This window comes from Cavia porcellus, unplaced genomic scaffold (assembly GCF_034190915.1).
Source record: "Cavia porcellus strain 051 isolate PalLab524CR breed Dunkin Hartley unplaced genomic scaffold, mCavPor4.1 scaffold_1, whole genome shotgun sequence".
Taxonomy (NCBI): domain Eukaryota; kingdom Metazoa; phylum Chordata; class Mammalia; order Rodentia; family Caviidae; genus Cavia; species Cavia porcellus.
Window position 1 is genome coordinate 89185482 of NW_026947484.1, and position 18411 is coordinate 89203892.

Here is an 18411-nt window from a genome sequence, read left to right on the forward strand (position 1 = left end):
CAAGCACAGGAATCTGTGAAATAACTCCTAACATGGACAGATTTTTTTTTTTTTAATACATAACTTAAGAGCCTGGAGAGTTTTAACTCAAGTCCAGTCTCTAAACAAGGAATATTCTTGTTTACTTTAAAAATGGAAACAACATATAGTTCCATTATAATTGTTAAAAAGTTAGCTTTACAAACATGGGAATTTTAATTTAAAAAAAATTCTTAACAAAACTATACAGTGTACAAATTACTGTCTACAAGGTAGGCGGTTCGTTAAGAAGACCTTCCGCTCTTCTTCCTACTCGCAGCTTCAGATTCATTCACATACTTTTTAATGGAGCTGCCCACCCGAAAATTACCCGACTCTATTGCTATAATTAAGATTTTTGCCATGTCTTTATGTACAGTCTCCTTCACTGCCTTTCCTTTCTTTTTCCTTAGACAAGCCTCCAACGCTCACGTCACTCCAGGAGAAACACACTGCAGAGGCACTGTGAGTGGTGGGCTGCAAAGCGAAGCAACAAAGGCTAGACAGTGCCATGACCTGGTGGCCGGAGACACCAACCCCTACGGACGCCCTTGGGTGACCTTGACCAGCCTGAAGCTCTGCAGTTCTGGGTAAGGGAGGGGCGTGCAAGACCTGCAAAAGTGGGGCCCTTCGTCAGAATTTACTTCCTGGTGAAAGAGGAGGAGGCCAAAAAGTGGACTTGAGATTATATAGTAGTATTTTTTAATAGTTTTAATTCAAAAGGAAGTAAGAAAAAAATGGATTTAAAAATAAAGCAACACTTGCACTAGGCCTTTATAGTCAAGACGCAGGCAGGAATACCCACAGTGCGTCACTGAAGCTAGATCTGCTCATTCACTGGCAAAAAAAAAATGGAGAGCGAGTCTGCCTGCGAAGAATACTGTGTGTCCTGTGAGGTTGAGTTGTTCATTTAGTAGGTCAAAGATACATGAGGAGCTCGGCTGAGATGATCTGCTTTCAACAGGGCAAGTATCACAGAAATGGCTGGGCTCCTTTCGAAACTTGCACTGCGAGGATCCTGCCATGCTATTCAGTATTTGGGCTATCAGACTGAATGCAATTCTCCAGCCCATAAGCATTGTTCTAAAGTATTCATTACAAAATGATTCGCTGTGAGTACAATTGACAGTTTATTTTATTAGGCAATGGTCTGGGGAAGGGGACCAGGGACTCCTTAAGACAGCCTACCATGTATCACTAATTCTGAAATATTCTCTCTAATAATGAATTCACTAAATGGGACTGGGAGAGGAGAGGAAGGGACAAGATAAAACCAGCCTCCATTCACCCTCTAACCCTCAGGGGACACTAAATCAAATATATATTTGAGATACCATCCCTTGAAAAAAAATTCCATCAGGATCAAATAGGCTTAATTCATCCACAGGAAAATTAACTTCTTAAAATTCTATATTCTCTCTGCTCTAGTTTTCAGTTTTAAAGGGCAGGTAAAATTAAAAACAAACAAACAAACAAGATTTATGTATTTACTTTGTTCCTTAAACACTGAACTTTGATTTTTAATCTATTAGTCCAAATACATTCAATAATAGCAACCTTTCATTCAATCTTGTGGATACTGAAAGCAATTGCAGTGCATTGCTATCCATCTGAAGTAGTAAGTCACAGGTAAATCATACCTATCATATAATTTTTATCATTAATAAGTGAAGAAATGGGGCAAGGGAGTGGAGTGGAAAGAATACGGAAGCATTCCTTCCAGTTGGTCAAAGTGTTTGTAGGAGAAAGCATATTCCTGTGTTAAACCCTAAAGTGTGAAATATCCAACATCAGCTCTATGGGCATTTCAGCAAGTGTCTTCACCAGACAGGAGACAGACTCAGTCCCCCTCCGAATCTGCCACCTCCAAGAAAAACTACCACCAACAACGAAAATAGGACAGTTTTCCTTCTAAGCCAAGTCTGCCTCCAGGAGAATCTGTGGTGTCTGCTTGTTCTTACTATTTTGTTGTTTTGAAAACCAGAAACGAGTTCAGCTTGCACCCCAGGTAGGAAATTAGAGAGGGAGAACCTGTGTAAGTTGAAGTTCGTCACAGTAGGCAGAACAGTCGCTTTGCAGCTCGGGCCCATCTCAGGGTGCACTGCTTCACAGCTACACTGTAAAGTGTTAAAAATCCTCCCACCCACCCCAGAATATATATATGTATATTAAAAAAAATCCCCTGTCCATCTCTCAGTACACAAAAGGACCTCATCACACTGCAAAAATAGCAGTACCCACTTTGGTCAATTAAAACAAACAAACAAACAAAAAGCATACATTATTCTTTTAAAAATCTGTGTACTTACCTATAATAACCAATACAGCTAAAAGCACTACCTACATAGGCAAAACTTGGTATTGCATAATTCGTATAAATTTGAAATCCCTCCCCCCAATATTAATTGGAAGATGAAAAACATGAAAGGTTAATAGAAAAAACACCAAAATACTGAAAATATTGCTGGTCGATTACAATTTTTAAGCGGCAACTATACACAGCCATGATATGCTTTATAAATGTGAGATAAAGTTATAACTGTCTAAAAAATCCATGATGTCACACATTTTTCTTCGTCTGGAGTACAAAATATTTTGTCATAAAAATGGTAAAGATTTAAAATGATAATAAATGCAGCAAAACAAGTGTAGTGATGTCACTTTTTGTTTTTTTGTGGTTTTTTGTTTTTTGTTTTTTAGATTTCAAGGCAAGGCACGTAATGTGGACATTATATCTTCGTGCAAATTAGGATTACTGGAAAGAGTATTTTTAATTAAAATTTTAAGAGACATAGAGGCAAAATGTGTCTGCCCATGCACACTACGAATCTGTCAATACAAGAAATTTGTTGAACAAGGCTAATGTCTGAAAGCACCATGCAAGTTTTCAGCACCCTGATTACATTTGTTTTCTCAAGAGTGCGTTTTTTTCTCTTTTTTTAATATCCTACACCCTGGCGTTCCCAGTTTGTAAACTGTAAGCTTTACCCTTGTGACATGGATTTGCCTGCCTCTTTTGTCTCTATAATGCAGATTTTATAGAACCTTTGTACACCCTATGGGTTCTTGATGCAACCAGTAATTTTAAATAAATAAATTCTACCTCCAGAGGAGGCTGCAGCTAAACCAACATAAGTGCTGTGTTTTCATTAATTTTTTTTCTCAAGCACATGATTTGTCTTGATTTAATGCCTTTTTAAATGCCCTCAAAAACTGAGGGGAAAATAAATTTGTTCAAAATTATTTTAAATTCTTTTTAATCCCCTCAATTTAGAGTCCAAGGGCTGAAGGACTTATAATCATGATTCCCCTTTAGATATAAATTTATAAATTGCACTTGCCTCTGTTAAGTGTTTCTTTTGTGGGGAAAATATTATATTAATTTTTACTGTTGCATGCAGAGATAACACTTCACCTACATAGAGGCATTTCTTCCATAGAGCCTTTGTGTTCAAACTGGTTTTTTTTTTTTTCTTTTTTTTCCTTTTTTCTTTTTTTTTTCCTTTTCTGTATTTTTTTTTTTTTTTAAGGTTTTGAACTGGGTTACACACTGGAAAAGAGCTGGGTTAAGGGCCAAAATTTAATAAATCTGTACTGATAACTAAAGGCTACAGAGATTTTATATATATATTTTTTTAACTTTTAGAAATCAGAGTGCTTAGAAAATGGCTGGCTCATGGCTCTGTCACCCAGCACCTCTGATACCGCCTCCTAGCCTTTGTTGGTGAGATAACCAGGAATAGTGATTCCATGCGTAAACAACAAGAATACTAAACCAAGAAAACTAGCTTATCATGCAAATATTAAGGCATCTAGAAAGTCAGTTAAAATATATTGTCATAGAGACAGAACATCTATTTCCCAGCGGACTTCGGGTAACAAAGGCTACGTTGCAGGGGCTGCGATCTACCATCAGTGAAATATCATCGACCCTTTTAATGTCATTATACTTTCAACCTTAAGGGAATTAGTGATTGTAAGTGCTGCAATTGCTGGTCTATCATCTTCTTTCTTCAGTTTCTTTCCTTTCTCCCTTTGTTTTGTCCAGTCTTCCTCTTTTCCTTTTTTAAATTTTTTTTATTTTTTATTTTTTAAACTATTGTTGTATTTCTTTTCCCTCAGTTGCTCGTTTCTGCTTGAAGGAAAGGTTCTCCAATTAAGTTCAAACCATAATTTTGGACATTTGCCGGTAGGATGGGTGTCCTATTTGACACTTGGAAAGGAACCAAGCTAGCCCAGGTACCAGGACTGTTGAGAGGAGAGGGCAGCAGGGAGGGGAGAAAAAAAGAGAGAGAAAACACAACGTTAAAATCTGCAGCAGTGTTAGCAATACAAACTTCAGATGCATTCAGTTACTACCGTACCTTTGTTTTTCAAAATTAATGAGACAATATGGGTCTAACATGAGATAAATGTGCCAAATTTTCCATGATACCTACATATTATAGTCTATATAATAAGGCATATATATATATATATATATATATATATATATATATATATATATAAAATACCTACACACATATCATGTATGAACTATTTCTTTCATGAAAAAAAATGTGAAGCAGAAAACTCTGGAGTAAAACACATACACCAGTGTTGAATTCTAACTGATGCTCCTAATTTTTCCCCCCAGTAGTAGGGGTTGAACCCTGAATCTTCTTGCTGAGCTACATCTCCAGTGCTTTTTTTAATCTGAGGCAGTTTCCCTAAATTTCTAATTTTCAGGGTTGGGCTCAAACCTGCAATTCTCCTGCTTCAGCCTCCCAAGAATGCTTAGATTAAAAGTGTGTGCCACCATGCCCAATTTCTTCCTAAAATATTTGTTCCATTTTTATAAAAATGGAGTATGACTTTTTATCCAGAAGAAAACAAAGCAGTAATCTATAGTGATACCAATATACTGTAGCTTGCCAGTTACATGGTATGAATCTTGTTTTATCTTCAACTTATTAGCAACCCAGTGGTAAGGTTTCTACTTTTTTATCTGCTTATAGGATTAAAATTGAAATGCATAATAAAAGATAATTATTTCTCTCTCATATGAGGGAAAAAAAGTTTTTTAGCCAGGCTTATACATAGTATGTAATCTGAATATCTAATTGTCAAACATATTTTAATAGAGAAGAGTTTTAATAACCAAATATGAAAATAAAATAAGAACCAAACAAACCAGTTTTGTTGCTATTTGCATTGTAAGAAAAACTTAACAGGAACTTAGCAAAGATTTCTGCTAGTGCTTATTCTATAGCTAGTGTTTTATTTTTTGTTTTGTTTTTTTTTAATCCTTCTCTTTCTCAGATAGAATCAATGTTTTCCTTTCAATTCATGTGTTCTCATACTGGCTGGCAACAGAAACCTGAGTGTTTCCTGCCTTTTCCCATCAGTATTGATACCACATCTGAGCCTCTCTGAACTGCAGGAGTTGGGAGGGTACGTGGGAGGGGTACTGAGTAAGAGGGTTCTGCCTCTCTCTAATCAGTTCTACTCTGACCTTTGTTAAAACTGAGACAGTTACAAAAATTGAAAAACAGCTCTGTACTTGCTATTGGCATAATCTTTCATAAAAGAAATACTGTATGAAGGAAAATGATACCAGATCTACATATCGCATTTAAGTATACTATACATTTTTGAGTACACCTAATCTGATATATTGTTGATATTAATACTCAATTTGCAATGAAAGTCAGCTAAGCACCAGTTGCATAAATAATTATAAATTAAGAAAATATCAAATAGATAATTCCATACTCAGTTTAGTCATGGCTTAGCATAGAAATAGACTTCTAACGTTTTATATTTATTATTCTTCACTTGACTTTTGAGATCATAAGGTGAGATGGGTACTATTTTTGTAACTATCAGTCTACATATATTTATTTGGTTATATTTAAACTGCAAAGATACAAAAACATTGTAGGATACTAATCTGAAGGAAAATTTTTGCATTACAAGAAACCTTTGTATATGATTTTTCCCCTCTGATAATACCTTTACACAAAATGTGATTTATTGCTTACATATCCTAAGTAAATATTTCTGAGATACTTAAATAGAATAAAACCACAGTGTGCTTTTTCACCTAAGAGGTTTTATGACTAGAGTACAAACTCCATGACAGCAAAGACCATCTCTCTTTTTGTTAATCAGGACCTAGCACACAGTGAATTTTCAATAATGATAAATCAACTGCTCCAAATCACACCCAGGTATAAATTTTAAAAGCTTTTGACCTGATTACATGTACTCCCAAAAAGATAATTTGCACCAAAAATTTTATTATGCAGGAATGATTATAACATCTTCATTGTCTGATGACAAGTTATAATTTTAGAGAATGAGAATATTTTTACTGAAAGCCTCTTAAGAGACTCAACTGTTTTCCCATGTTTCTTTCTTCCCACACACATCTTCAGCAATTATTTCAGTGGTTTGCACCACCAAGAACAATGTTATGTAATGCAACAAAAACTTATTTTCTCCTGAGCCGTGCTGCCAGTGCACTTTGCACACAGTCCTGTTACAGTTTATTACTTCATATCATAATTATTTGTTATCTACAATTACCTTACTGACTGAAAGGTGAGTTCCACAGAGAAAATGACCTAGTTTTACCTCTCCTTATTGAGTCCAGTCAATGCAATGTTAATCGTTTCTTCACAAAGAAATGTTACAAAAAGGCACCCATTATTTTTAATCTGAAGTAAGAAGCAATAGTGGCAAAAGATAAAAGACTGGTTCAGAATAATCATTGGCAGTCAAAGACAACATAAACAATAAACAAATTACTTTGAAAAATACAAAAAAAAAAAAAAAAAACCAAAACAGATGGGCTCCAAGTAACTTACTTAGAGACTGCATAGTTTAGGGATATAAAGCATAGGTAATGAGTGAAAAATTAGTGTAAAGGACAAATCTATCAAATATTAGCCCCTTCCAAAAAAAGAAAAAGAAAAAGAAAAAAATGCAGGGTGCGTTTTACAATTGCTTTCTTAGATATTTAGGAGAATATTAATATTTAGAAAATGCACAATAAAAAATTGATGCTAGTCACTATTTCTTTATGATATTTCTTTAACTCTTTTAAAACCTGCATCCTACCTTATGACCATATCAAAATTGCAGTATGTAATATATTTGTCAATACTGGTTATGAACCTTTGGAGGGAAATAAATCTTGAACATTAACATGATGCAGACCCCATATATGGATTTTACAAGCCTCTTATTGCCAATCTGTAGGTTAAGTTCAGAACCATAAGGCACAGACCTCGTTTTTAGAGGTGGTCCTACTGAAAAGAGGCCTGGTGAAACTAATTCAGTGACAATAAAAACAACATAAACTATTTAAACAAACAAGACAATCTAGATCACTGAATATCAAAAATACAGTATCTAAAACTGCATAGGGGTGCAAGTAAAAATTCCATAGTGTTTTTTTATTGTCTAACTCTATAATCATATGAATGAATAAACGTATATACGTATACAAATTAGTTGCATAAAATACTTAAGTTTTAATTTAAAGTCAAATGAAAATTGTACTAGAAATGCCATCCTCAGTCTATCCAACAATCTGCACTCTGTCTAGTAAGAATGGCAAGAGTGTGACTGAAAGGACTTTACAACAATCAGTGTTAGATTCACTACTTTAGCAAGACGCCTGAAAAGTTTATATTTACTTTGTTTTTAATTTTCCAATGTCAAATCACCTTTCTTTACACAAACTTAAGATAATGAAAGGTGAAAGCATATATTTATAAATTATATACTGACCATAGTACTTAATACATGCATATATTATATAATATATATTGACCATAAAGCACGAAAGATTTTGGTGGCACAAAGTACAACTCACCTTAGTAACTTCCATCCTATGTATATAAAGAGATTATTTCATTGTGAATAAAATACATAGAACTAAACCAAAATCCTAAAAATAAAATGTTGCCTTCCTTGGGAAATATTTCCACATTATTCAGACCAAATGTATGATGTGATACCCTCCAAAAAATAGATTATTTTACTCTAAACACACATTAATGGTAGATGATGGCCATTTATTTTTTGCTGGTAAGACTATGAAACATTGGGCATCTCTCTTTAAGGGACATAAACTCTACGGCATTACTTTATTGAAGAATCTCACCAAATTATGTCATTTAAGGAACAGTTTAAAGGCAACAGAAAAGACCTGACAGCTGAGATGGAAAGAAATTCAAACTTCTATACGTTTCAGAGGGATAGAATTAACACAGAGATAAATTTCCACATGGTAAGCATGCAGAGGAACCTTAGGAGGACAATACCATGTTTGCTATCTTACACATGGAATATCATTTGATTCCCTTAATGAACTTTTAAAATGGCCACTTCACAAATAAAGAATTGAGACAAATTACTTGCCCAAAGCCTTACATTTAGCTCTCAGATACAACAAATCAGTTCATTCTGATTCCCACTGCCGTTTCGCTACATTATGCTGTTTTCCTAGGAAGTCAGAGGTTGGCCCAACTTTTGAACAACATTCTGAAAGCAACATGTGCTTGCTGCTGGAGACAATGAAATTCCCAGGCCCTACATAAGCTGGATGCTAACCTAGCTAATGTTGTTGACGAGACTTCTACGACGAATGCGAGCTTGTTTGTATGACCAAGCAATCTGAAACTCTATGAAACTATCTCCTCTGGAAACAAATCTGACTGAAGTTCTACTAGTGCAGTGAGGACTAAGAAAAAAGAAACTACCCATTTATTTCTTTAAAAATGATACATGATTCATGAATTTCTTATCTTGGATACACTGGATAAAATAATTGGTCTTGTATCTAAGAAGTGAATTCTCTATCAATCAGTGAAAAGAGAAAAAATTATTCTTGGCAGCCAAACTAATATACAATGGTCATGTTTTTTAAATGTATGCATTCCATCTCTATCTTTGAAGTAAAAAAAAAAAAATTGGTTCCTTAGCTTCTAACTCAACCAGTTAAGAACCATAAAGAGCCAAATAAACATATGAGGTCATTAAACTGAACCAGGAACCCAAGTTTTACCTTCATCTCTTAGTCTCAGGTAATTACAACAATAAGAGCTATTTCAAGAATGGCAAAATTCATTTATTCATCCTAGCATTTAACTGATAATGAATAGGGCATTCCATTTGTTAGGCAGTATATAAAATGTCAGAGAGTATTTAGTACACCAATACTTTTCAGAGAAACAATAATATTGCCCATTCAGATTTTACATACTGCATTTCCTTCAAATGTAGTAAATACTCTTTTAGGAAGCCTGAAAATACATTTAGGAACAAAGTTCAAAAAATTGTATACGTTCACATATACTCAACTGTACCAGTAGCCACGTTATTTGTAGACAGTGATTAAAAAAAATTAGCAAAGGTCCAGAAAGCACAAGTAATATTCTATACCTTAAAAGAAGGATGTGCCTTTAACTCCTTTGCATGAGTTTCCTGAGAAGGAAAGTTTTTACTACTTCTTTGGCTAAATATTCTAATTTTCTTGGCACACTAGCACATAGGTTCTAATATCTCTCCCCCAAATGTATGACAAATAATTGCCCTTTTAGAAAAGCAAAAGACTTGTCTGAAAAATCAAGCATGAGTTATTAATTGGTAATTATTAATTAAATTAGAAACTAGCCTGTCTTGATTTATACGTATATTTGTACATATGTATATTTTAGACCAAATTCTTACTTCACTATAACACAAGTGCAGTAGATTGTGTCTTGTGAAACAATGTTCACTTAGGGGTGAGGATATCGCTCAGTGGCATAAGCACCTGCCTAGTATGCACAAAGTCCTGAGTTCGATTCCCAGTGCAAAAAAACAAAACAAAACAAACAACCATTCACTCATACCTGAGGAAGGAATAAAGAGTAGCATTTAATGTGTTTGAACAAAAAAAGGTAATAAATACACTAGTTGCTAATATTTCTATAGTTTGTATTTGCCAGGTACTGTTCTACATGAGTGAGCTACTATAAGCTTGTTTTTTTTGTTTGTTTGTTCGGTTTTTTTTTTTTTTTTTTTTTTTTTTTTTGCTTTTTTGTAGCCAGACTGGCCTTGAACTAGCTAGTGATCCTCCTGCCTCAGCCTCCCGAATGCTGGGATTACAGGTGTGCACCACCATACTCAGCTCTATAAAGCTTTTAATCCTTACAACAAACCTAGGAGTAAGTGTCATTGTTATATTTATTTTACAGATGAGAAAAGGCAGCCAGGAAGTTTAAGTGTCTTGTTTAATTCCTAGTGCTACTGCATTGACAAAGCCAGGACCAGACCTTCAGCAGTACAGTCCTAGGGATCATGTTTTTACCCATGTACTTTAACTCCTCTTTTGTGAAAAGCACTTTATTTATTTTTACTGGAATAGAATTTATATCATAACTGAATTAATCAGAGATTCAATGAGTTAAGGCCCATATCAATTAGACACACTGAAATTTTCATGAGGCATAAGTCTTGAGCCCAAAGTTCAGCAAAAATAACTGCATTTCATGTATCCATCTAGTTACTTTACAGCCAAGTATAATATGTGCCTTTTTAAAATATATAAGTACAGATGTGGCTGTATGTCAACAATTTGCTTTTGAGTTCCTGTTCAGATAGTAGTAGATTGAAAGTAAAATACACAAAGTGCTCTATACAGGTCTTAGGTTTCTTTGATTTATTTTTCCCATTTTTAAGGTTCATTATTGCATCTGAATGATCCTATTAGCATGTGAGATGATTTCTAATGATTATTACTATTTGTAATAATCTGTATTAGAAAGCTCCCTGGCTAGCTCTTACCTGATCTGCAAATTACTCTTGTGGGCTCTCTGGGAAACACCAAATATCATAAACTGCAGGTGGCTCGTGGAATTATCCTAACTGCAAGCAATAGTGCTTCATAGTAATGAAAGAGAAACGTATTTGTTTCTTAACTAAGTAGGTAAATAGCCTTCTTTATTGCTACTCCTTTGGGACCAACAGTTTTGAAAATAACATATCCAAATGATAGGCCATCAAATCTCATTAGTTTATATTCAATTGTTTCAGATGTATTTTGTAATTGGGGCATGCTGGATTGAGGATTAACTTTACCATGCATGAGTGCTAGCTTTTTCTAAGTAAAATAATGGCATACGCCAGTGAAATATTTAATCTAATGAAGACCACGAGGCAGGAAAAGCCATTCTATATGGGTCCATTCCAGCTAAATATTAAATGTACTCATTATGATTACTATGTTCTTGTAGTAGAAAGCTTCTGCAGAATCCTAGAAGATCTTCAACAAGGCAATCTATATATTTAAAACTAACAAACTTTCCTTTACAATGAGAAATAAGGGGCAAAAAGCTCTTTCCCTCCACAGGCCAAATTAAGGATATTTTCACAAAACTATATACATGGTCTTTTTCATATTTTAGAGCTAAATATGAGATAGAAAGTTAACATGAAGATGACTAATTATAAATTAATTATAGCACATGCATGTATCACAATTTAGGAAGCTATGGGAATTTTCTTTCAATTAAAACTATATAGATTATCAGGCTAATGATCCTTATTTTCTCTCTCCCCACAGACCATGCATCCCACAGTAGAGATGCCCACATGTTGATTCCAACCTTTCTCTAGTCTGTATGCCTCTCCACCCCCTGCTCCTTTCAATGCTATTGTCAAAAGTGCTACTGCTCCTCTTATTAGCATATGTGATTCTTCAACAGCAGACAAAACTCTCTACAAAAGTGGTGCTTTCAAAATAGTGCCTTTCACTAATGAAAATCATACTCAGTTAAAATGTGGGTTTTTTTTCTAAAAAAAAAAAAAGGTTCTTTCACAAGTGATTTTTATTTAAAAGCAAAAACCATTATTTGCAGAATTTTGTCTTTAAGAGTAGAACTTCTCTGTATCAGAATTCTGAAATATAAAATTACAAAGCATTAAGGAACTGAAGGCTTTTCAATATTGGGCCTTTATTCTCTTATATGTGGGCAAAAATGTTCCTTCTCAGAAGACAAAGTGAACAAGCGGGAGTTTAATTGTAACTTTGCACAGTTCCTGAATATTCTACATTTGTATTTTTCGGTTTTGGCTACTCCTTCAATGAGCTTTTGCCTTTTTTTCTTTTATAACTTATTACGTTTATTTTTATATTTATTTATTCATAGGTTTTGTTATTTAAATATGACTAAAAATTCACAGCAGCCCTAGTCACAAAACTAGCAAACATGAGGCTCAAAAATTGAAAGCTAGGAAGTGTTGCATCGGCCTCCAGTGGGGCTGATTTGCTATGGGCATAACACATGTAAACAAGGGGCTTTACCTAAAACATCTTTAAATCAGGTAGGCGTTTAACGTGCTGCCTTTAGTTGCAAAGGGTTAATGTGAAAGGTTTACATTTGGAAACGCTCTGAACCATACTCCGCCCTCTCCAGTTGGACTGCCAGGAATCATCCGACAGGAAGCGTAAGATTAAGTTTGTCCTACCTAAGCGAACAAAGAGTGCTCTGAACAGGCCACCGCTTTACTGCAGAGCGGGAACTTTTCTAATCCTGCTGGAATCTGCAGCGCCGCTCAGAAAATATCACGGGAAAAGTTGTTTTCTTTCCTCTAACATCTTGTCTCTGGATCATCTCATTTTGGTCACACTGCCGTTCCTGCTGCTTCTCCCATAAAGGTTAACTTAAAGCTCCAAACATAATCATGTGGAAAATGGACATTATTGATTCCTATGGCCCATTGTTCCCCCATCCTAAGTCCCTGAAGTTCAAGTTCAATCTGGAATTACATCATGTCTGGTTTCTCCTGGTTACCAGACGGCTTGAGACGTGACCACAGCTACAGAAAAAACAAACAGCCTTCTTCACGCTTCGGCTCCCCTATCGATTCAAACGTAAACTTTTTTTCTTTCTCTCAAGTATGCTTCAAGTATGGAGCATGGTTAATTTAGAGATTAAGTTCCAAATTAGATTATCTAATGGCATCTTAATGGATTGCTGACCCATTTCCTGTGGGATGGCAGCATGCAAGTCTGGCTGGAATACAATTAATTTCTTAGGAAGTGTTCTGAAGAGTTTGCCTAGATAAAAAGGAAACGACATGTTGTACAAACCTTTCTTTATAATAGGCAAAGTTAGCCAAAAACTACAACAAATCTCACTATATCTTCCACAGTCAAATTGGAGATACGTGTGCCTGAAAAAATCATATCAAGATCACTTTTAAGGGTGGTAACATGTTTAGTTTTGACGGTATAACAGGTGCAAATGATTTTTATGAGAATGGAGAGGAATTCTTTTCATGAGAATGTCCAAGTACAAAGAGCAACACGAGTTAGCAGCTCTTTTATCGAACAATGGGTATGTACATTTTTGGCTTTTGCAATTCTCAGTCGTGAACTGAGCATTCTTCCATTCATCTATCTCATCAGCATTTCTCTCATGGTCCCTCAGTAGTGCTAGGGGTCCAGAATGATATATAAAAAGTCGAACATTCTGAACACATTTCAGAGCTAACAGCTGAAAAGGAAATTCAGCACTCTGAGAATAAAGCTCCCCCCAGGAACTCCAGGAACAACCCAGCTGTTGTACTCTAGTTATGTGTCAAGATAACAAACTGAGAGCAGGAAATGCTAACCTAGTGAATTCGCAGGGTTGGTCTAACTCTAAGGTTGAAATAAAAGTTAACTCTTAATTCTAGCTAAGGACAGGGTACACATTGGCCTTACCACATACGGGTCACGTATCTGTGGATAACACAAATACATGGATGTGCATACCAACATATCATTTGCAACCCAGTATAGAAAATTACTTTTGTTTAAGTACTCATCATAAAATCTTTTGGGAGCTTACATTTTACAAAGAAAATGCTAGGCACAAAGCAAAAAAAAAAAAAAAAAAAAAAAAAGGTAAACGGCTAAGGGCAGTGTTGTGCAAATAGTTATATGCATGAAATAAATGCTGTTACTGCTTGCTTTTTGCCCTGCCTCTTCTGACCAGCAAGATCCAAATAACCTTTACTGGCTGCTAAATTTCTCTGGGGAAATCAAGAAACTCTCCAGAATTGCAGTAATAAACGACAATTTCTTACAAAAACATGTGTAAAGTAACTACAGAATGAAGTATTCAGCTCACAGAAAGGAACTGCTAACACATGTAACATGGAAAATAGCTGATAAAAGTCTCTTTGGTGCCATTCAATTATGGCATCAGCAGAAACACAAAAATCCTTCCAATTATTTCAGTAAAATCTTCATTTATTCATTATTTCAGAGGCTGAGCAAATGGTTTGTGTAAACATATCCTTCAGTAACACGCGCATGTTTATTTTAGCCATCTGAAGGCTTCTTCTATGTTTATATAAGCCATCAGACACATACAGCCACTCACTTGTGGCTTTGCATTTTCCTGAAAGGGGTGAAGGGGGAGAAGGGAGAATGAAACAATAAATCCAGTTTCTCTTTTGCATAAAGCATTCACTCCAATGTTTTAAAATAACTTATGTTTATATTATTCTTGGACTGTCCTCCAGCTTTCTTTTTCATTCAATTATATTGCTCTTTTATATTTGATAGCACCAGCAAGGTTCTGGCTATAGTTTCAAGAAAAAAAAAAAAAAGCCAGTTAGGGATAGCCGCCTTGTGTGTTTATACCCACATAATTCACATCTGCAAAAACAACATAATTTGTCCACATAACAGGACAAAGCACAAACAGCACCTAGTTTAAGCAATCTATCACCTGTTACCCACCCAAGAGCTGAGCCCATCTTTACTGAAGTGGGGGTGAGGTCTTCATCAAACATACTGTGTTAGCTCTAAGAACCAACCTTTCACTTGGACAGATAACTTTATTTTCTCACAGTACAACCACTCTTCAGATCATAAGAGCAATGCAAACACACATACAAAGGGATGCAGAAAAACGGCTCACAAAATTCTAAGTTCGAAACAAGAAATCTGTAAATCTGTAAATATTTCCCAAGTGTCAGCCTTGGTTCCTTAAGAAGTGTTCCTGTGCTGGAGTACAGTGGGGAAGACAGAGGGAATCCAGCTTTGATTATAGCACTTGCTCGACTTGCTGGGCCCTGTGACTTTCCATCCCTGAAACGGAGACCCTGGACATGGACACCGCTCCAGAAAGCAACAGGAGACAACCATGGGCAAGTGAAACGGCCACAAGCAACAAGATGAGAGCAAAATAAAGCCAAACCAAAACAACCGCTCCGTTTGGTCCTTTTACCATAAAGTATCTAGGGCTTGCCTTTTGTTAAAAACAAAAAATAATAGACCCAAGAGTGGTCACCTGTGATAGTTTCTTTATTCTGTCATGCTGAAAGTAAATTATTTAATTCTGTGGCTGACAGATCTGCATGCTGCAGTATTTTCAGGTCAGTGAGATGATTCTAGAGCTAGAGGCATGTGCTTGAAGATTTTAGATTACAACAGTCTCTCTTAAAAGTGGTAGTGTTGCAGACAGTAATGCTCTTTATTAAATATAATATCTACCAAGAAACCCATTAAGTTTTAAAAACAACTACGGGGCACAAAGTATAAATTATGCATAAAGCCACTGCGCCACAGATCTGCCTTACTTGCCCTACACAATATGGGTGGTGTCCATTTCTGAAAATGGTCACAAAGCAAAGCAAATTGCTGTCTGATTTGAGTATATTTATTCTGAACCATGATAGTTCAACTATCTGTGTTGTCTTCTGTGTCCACCACAGCATGTAGCACATCCCAACACTGGGATTCAGTAAATACCTGTAGAATGTACAAACGAGACACCTGTCATCATCAATTATGTGCTTTCTGAGTCATGATTAAAAGGGAAGAAACAAACAAAAAGCTACCTTTGTAAGAGCTTTATGAATTATTAGTGCCATTCTACATTGTATTATTTACTAATTCAAAGAAAAACTGCTATTTCTGGAAGAGAAAAGAAAAGAAAATCTTAATAAATTCTGAATCTTTTTTGACTAAGACCTGAAACTGATTACCACAATTTTTTGTCAGGGAGATTTGTAGCATGAACAATAGTAACCTAAGAACTGAGTTTAACCATCATATTCATTCATTTGACCATGCATTCTGTGACACACTGTCCATTCATTTCGTTTTAAGAGATATCATTTTTGATTCAAAAAATATTACTAGCTATATCTTAAACTGCCAATTAATTTGTATCATTATTGGTTTTTAATGTACTTTAAAGGTGCTACCCTATTTCAGATTAAGTAAATGCCAATCAGCAATCAAAGATCTGGAAGTTCAGATAGCAAGAGGCACATTTAAAAATCACTGGTACAATTCATCTGATTTGTAAGTCTAAACAATATGGCAAGCTTGTATGCACACATGAGCCATTTTGCAGATAGGCAGAACATCAGATACAAGGAGACTATTTAATAAAGCAAAATGCAAACACTGTGTTATCAAATATTAATTCAGACACTTAAATAAAATACTTTCATTGACTTTAATTAATACTATTAACCCTCCAATACTATTTAAATAAGATAGTTCAAGTACATTTATCCTATTTTCCTAAGTATATATTGTAATCCTCCCCCAGAAAGAGGACTAATACATACTTCTTGAGGGAAAAAAATCACAATAGGTGAAAACAGATCGATTTTTAAAGCTGATATATCAATTTTTAAAAGGAAGAAAAATCATAATATAATCCTGTAAGTGTTAATAGTTACTGAATTTTTTGAAACATAATCTGAATATCTTTCTTAAAATTTGTCTCACTTAAAATGGAAATTTAATTAATTTTCATTTTTCCCAACTTTACTCTTCACCAGTTTCTATCAAGCACTGCGGAGACAAGGAGTTCCTTGCAACCATCTCAGTGGGGGCGCTTTCTGTAAAGGAAGTTCTAATCACAGTAGGGCTGGAAAATCATGCTGGGCCTACTTTTGTTAAATTCAAGGGATTACTTTACCCTCTTTCACAAATTTTTACCTCTTATTACATATGATTATACCATTAATTTTGATTATTTATCAATTTGTCTCAATTGCTCTTTATGAAAATGATACATAAGAAGCTACCTTGGAAGTACTTCTTTTTTTTTGAAACCAATACACGATCTTTTCCCTTCATAAATCCATCAAAAAGAACAGTTTGTGTTTTCATTGTTTGATCTTTTTTTATGCCTAAATCTTGTAATCTGAATAACTACTTTTAAAATAACAATATGTAATACATTAGCTAGTGTTAATTTTCTACTATTTTTCTAAGTTCTGTATCATTTTTATCCCTTTTCTTGTTTTATTTTTAAAATTAAAAATACCCAGTACATGAGTCACTATTAAACTGGTTTTGAGAATGAAGGTTTAGAATAACTTTTTCAATCAATCAAATAACAGCAATTCTTGAGGGGTCCCATCAGAAATTAAAAGTCTCCTTAAACCAAATTCCTTCTTTAGCTACTGATTCCAAAGATCATCCCACTCCAAAATTTGTGGGTGTTGCCTGTAACAGCTAAATAAATGAACTTCGATTTTTTTTTTCTACTGTTTTCTCTGTGACAGAAGAATAAGTGAGTAGCAAATTGCTTGGTGTTAACGAGAGAGGGAAGAAGCAAAAGGAGAAGAACATGTACAATGAAAAGCTAATGCTTTAATACTCAGCTGTAAAAACATCTTTCTTAAAGCTGTGATTTCATAATTTTGGGGTCCTAAAATCTACCTGTCTAATTTCAGCCTCATCCGCACCACAACTATAAGTAGTATTGAACATTTGACAGTATTTATAAATTTCAATCATCAGGTATGATCCCAAATTAATTTGATGTGACACTTAAATAAGAAAAAAAGAAGAGGGGAAGGGGAACAAGGGGGGTAGAGCCAAGACAACTAAGTTTTTAACATATATTTTCTGTAAAACTAGTTAAAAACAAACACTACAGGTCAGTTAAATTTTAGATTTCAGTGTAGGGTTGGAAATAATTAAAATGTTACCTTTGCCAAGTAATTCCCAATGTATCCTCACTGGTACTGGGGTATAAATGCCTGCCGTTTTGATTCACGGTCCAGTCACAAATCCTCAGCTGTCAATTGAAACCTAGCAGTCAGATATGGATCGAGCAGTACTACAGTTTTTAGTATTTAAATGAACACATGCAAACTAGTACTGTATATGGCATTAACCTTACTTTCCCAAGAGGCAACTTAAAAAAACAAATAAATAAAAGCAAAAGAAAATCTTACTCTGAAAAGCAAAATTTCTAGACTCGTTTTTTAGAAAAAGCTACTGTAATATGCTTCTCTATTAAAGCATACAAGAGAAACAAGTGCTTAGAACATAACAATTAGCCATTATTAGAGTACAAACCAAGCTGAAATAAAAGCAAATGTTAATGT

At 34.8% G+C, this 18411-nt stretch overlaps 1 protein-coding gene across 11 annotated transcripts in view; it reads right to left on the bottom strand.

Annotated features, from left to right (window-relative positions):
- The window catches only part of Nfib (nuclear factor I B), a 426445-nt gene that overhangs the window by 2249 nt on the left and 405785 nt on the right, over positions 1-18411 (bottom strand). For 8 of the 11 annotated variants that reach the window (XM_063251303.1, XM_063251272.1, XM_063251268.1 and 5 more), the window contains 2 exons: positions 18010-18098; positions 1-4266 (listed from right to left, as the gene is read on the bottom strand). The exon at positions 1-4266 is cut by the window's left edge and continues 2249 nt beyond it. In XM_063251303.1, the coding sequence (XP_063107373.1) occupies positions 4137-4266; positions 18010-18098 (219 nt within the window). In that variant the 3' untranslated portion in view covers positions 1-4136. The remainder of the gene's footprint in view (positions 4267-18009; positions 18099-18411) is intronic. The other 3 variants (XM_063251311.1, XM_063251299.1, XM_063251294.1) reach the window with 1 other exon arrangement.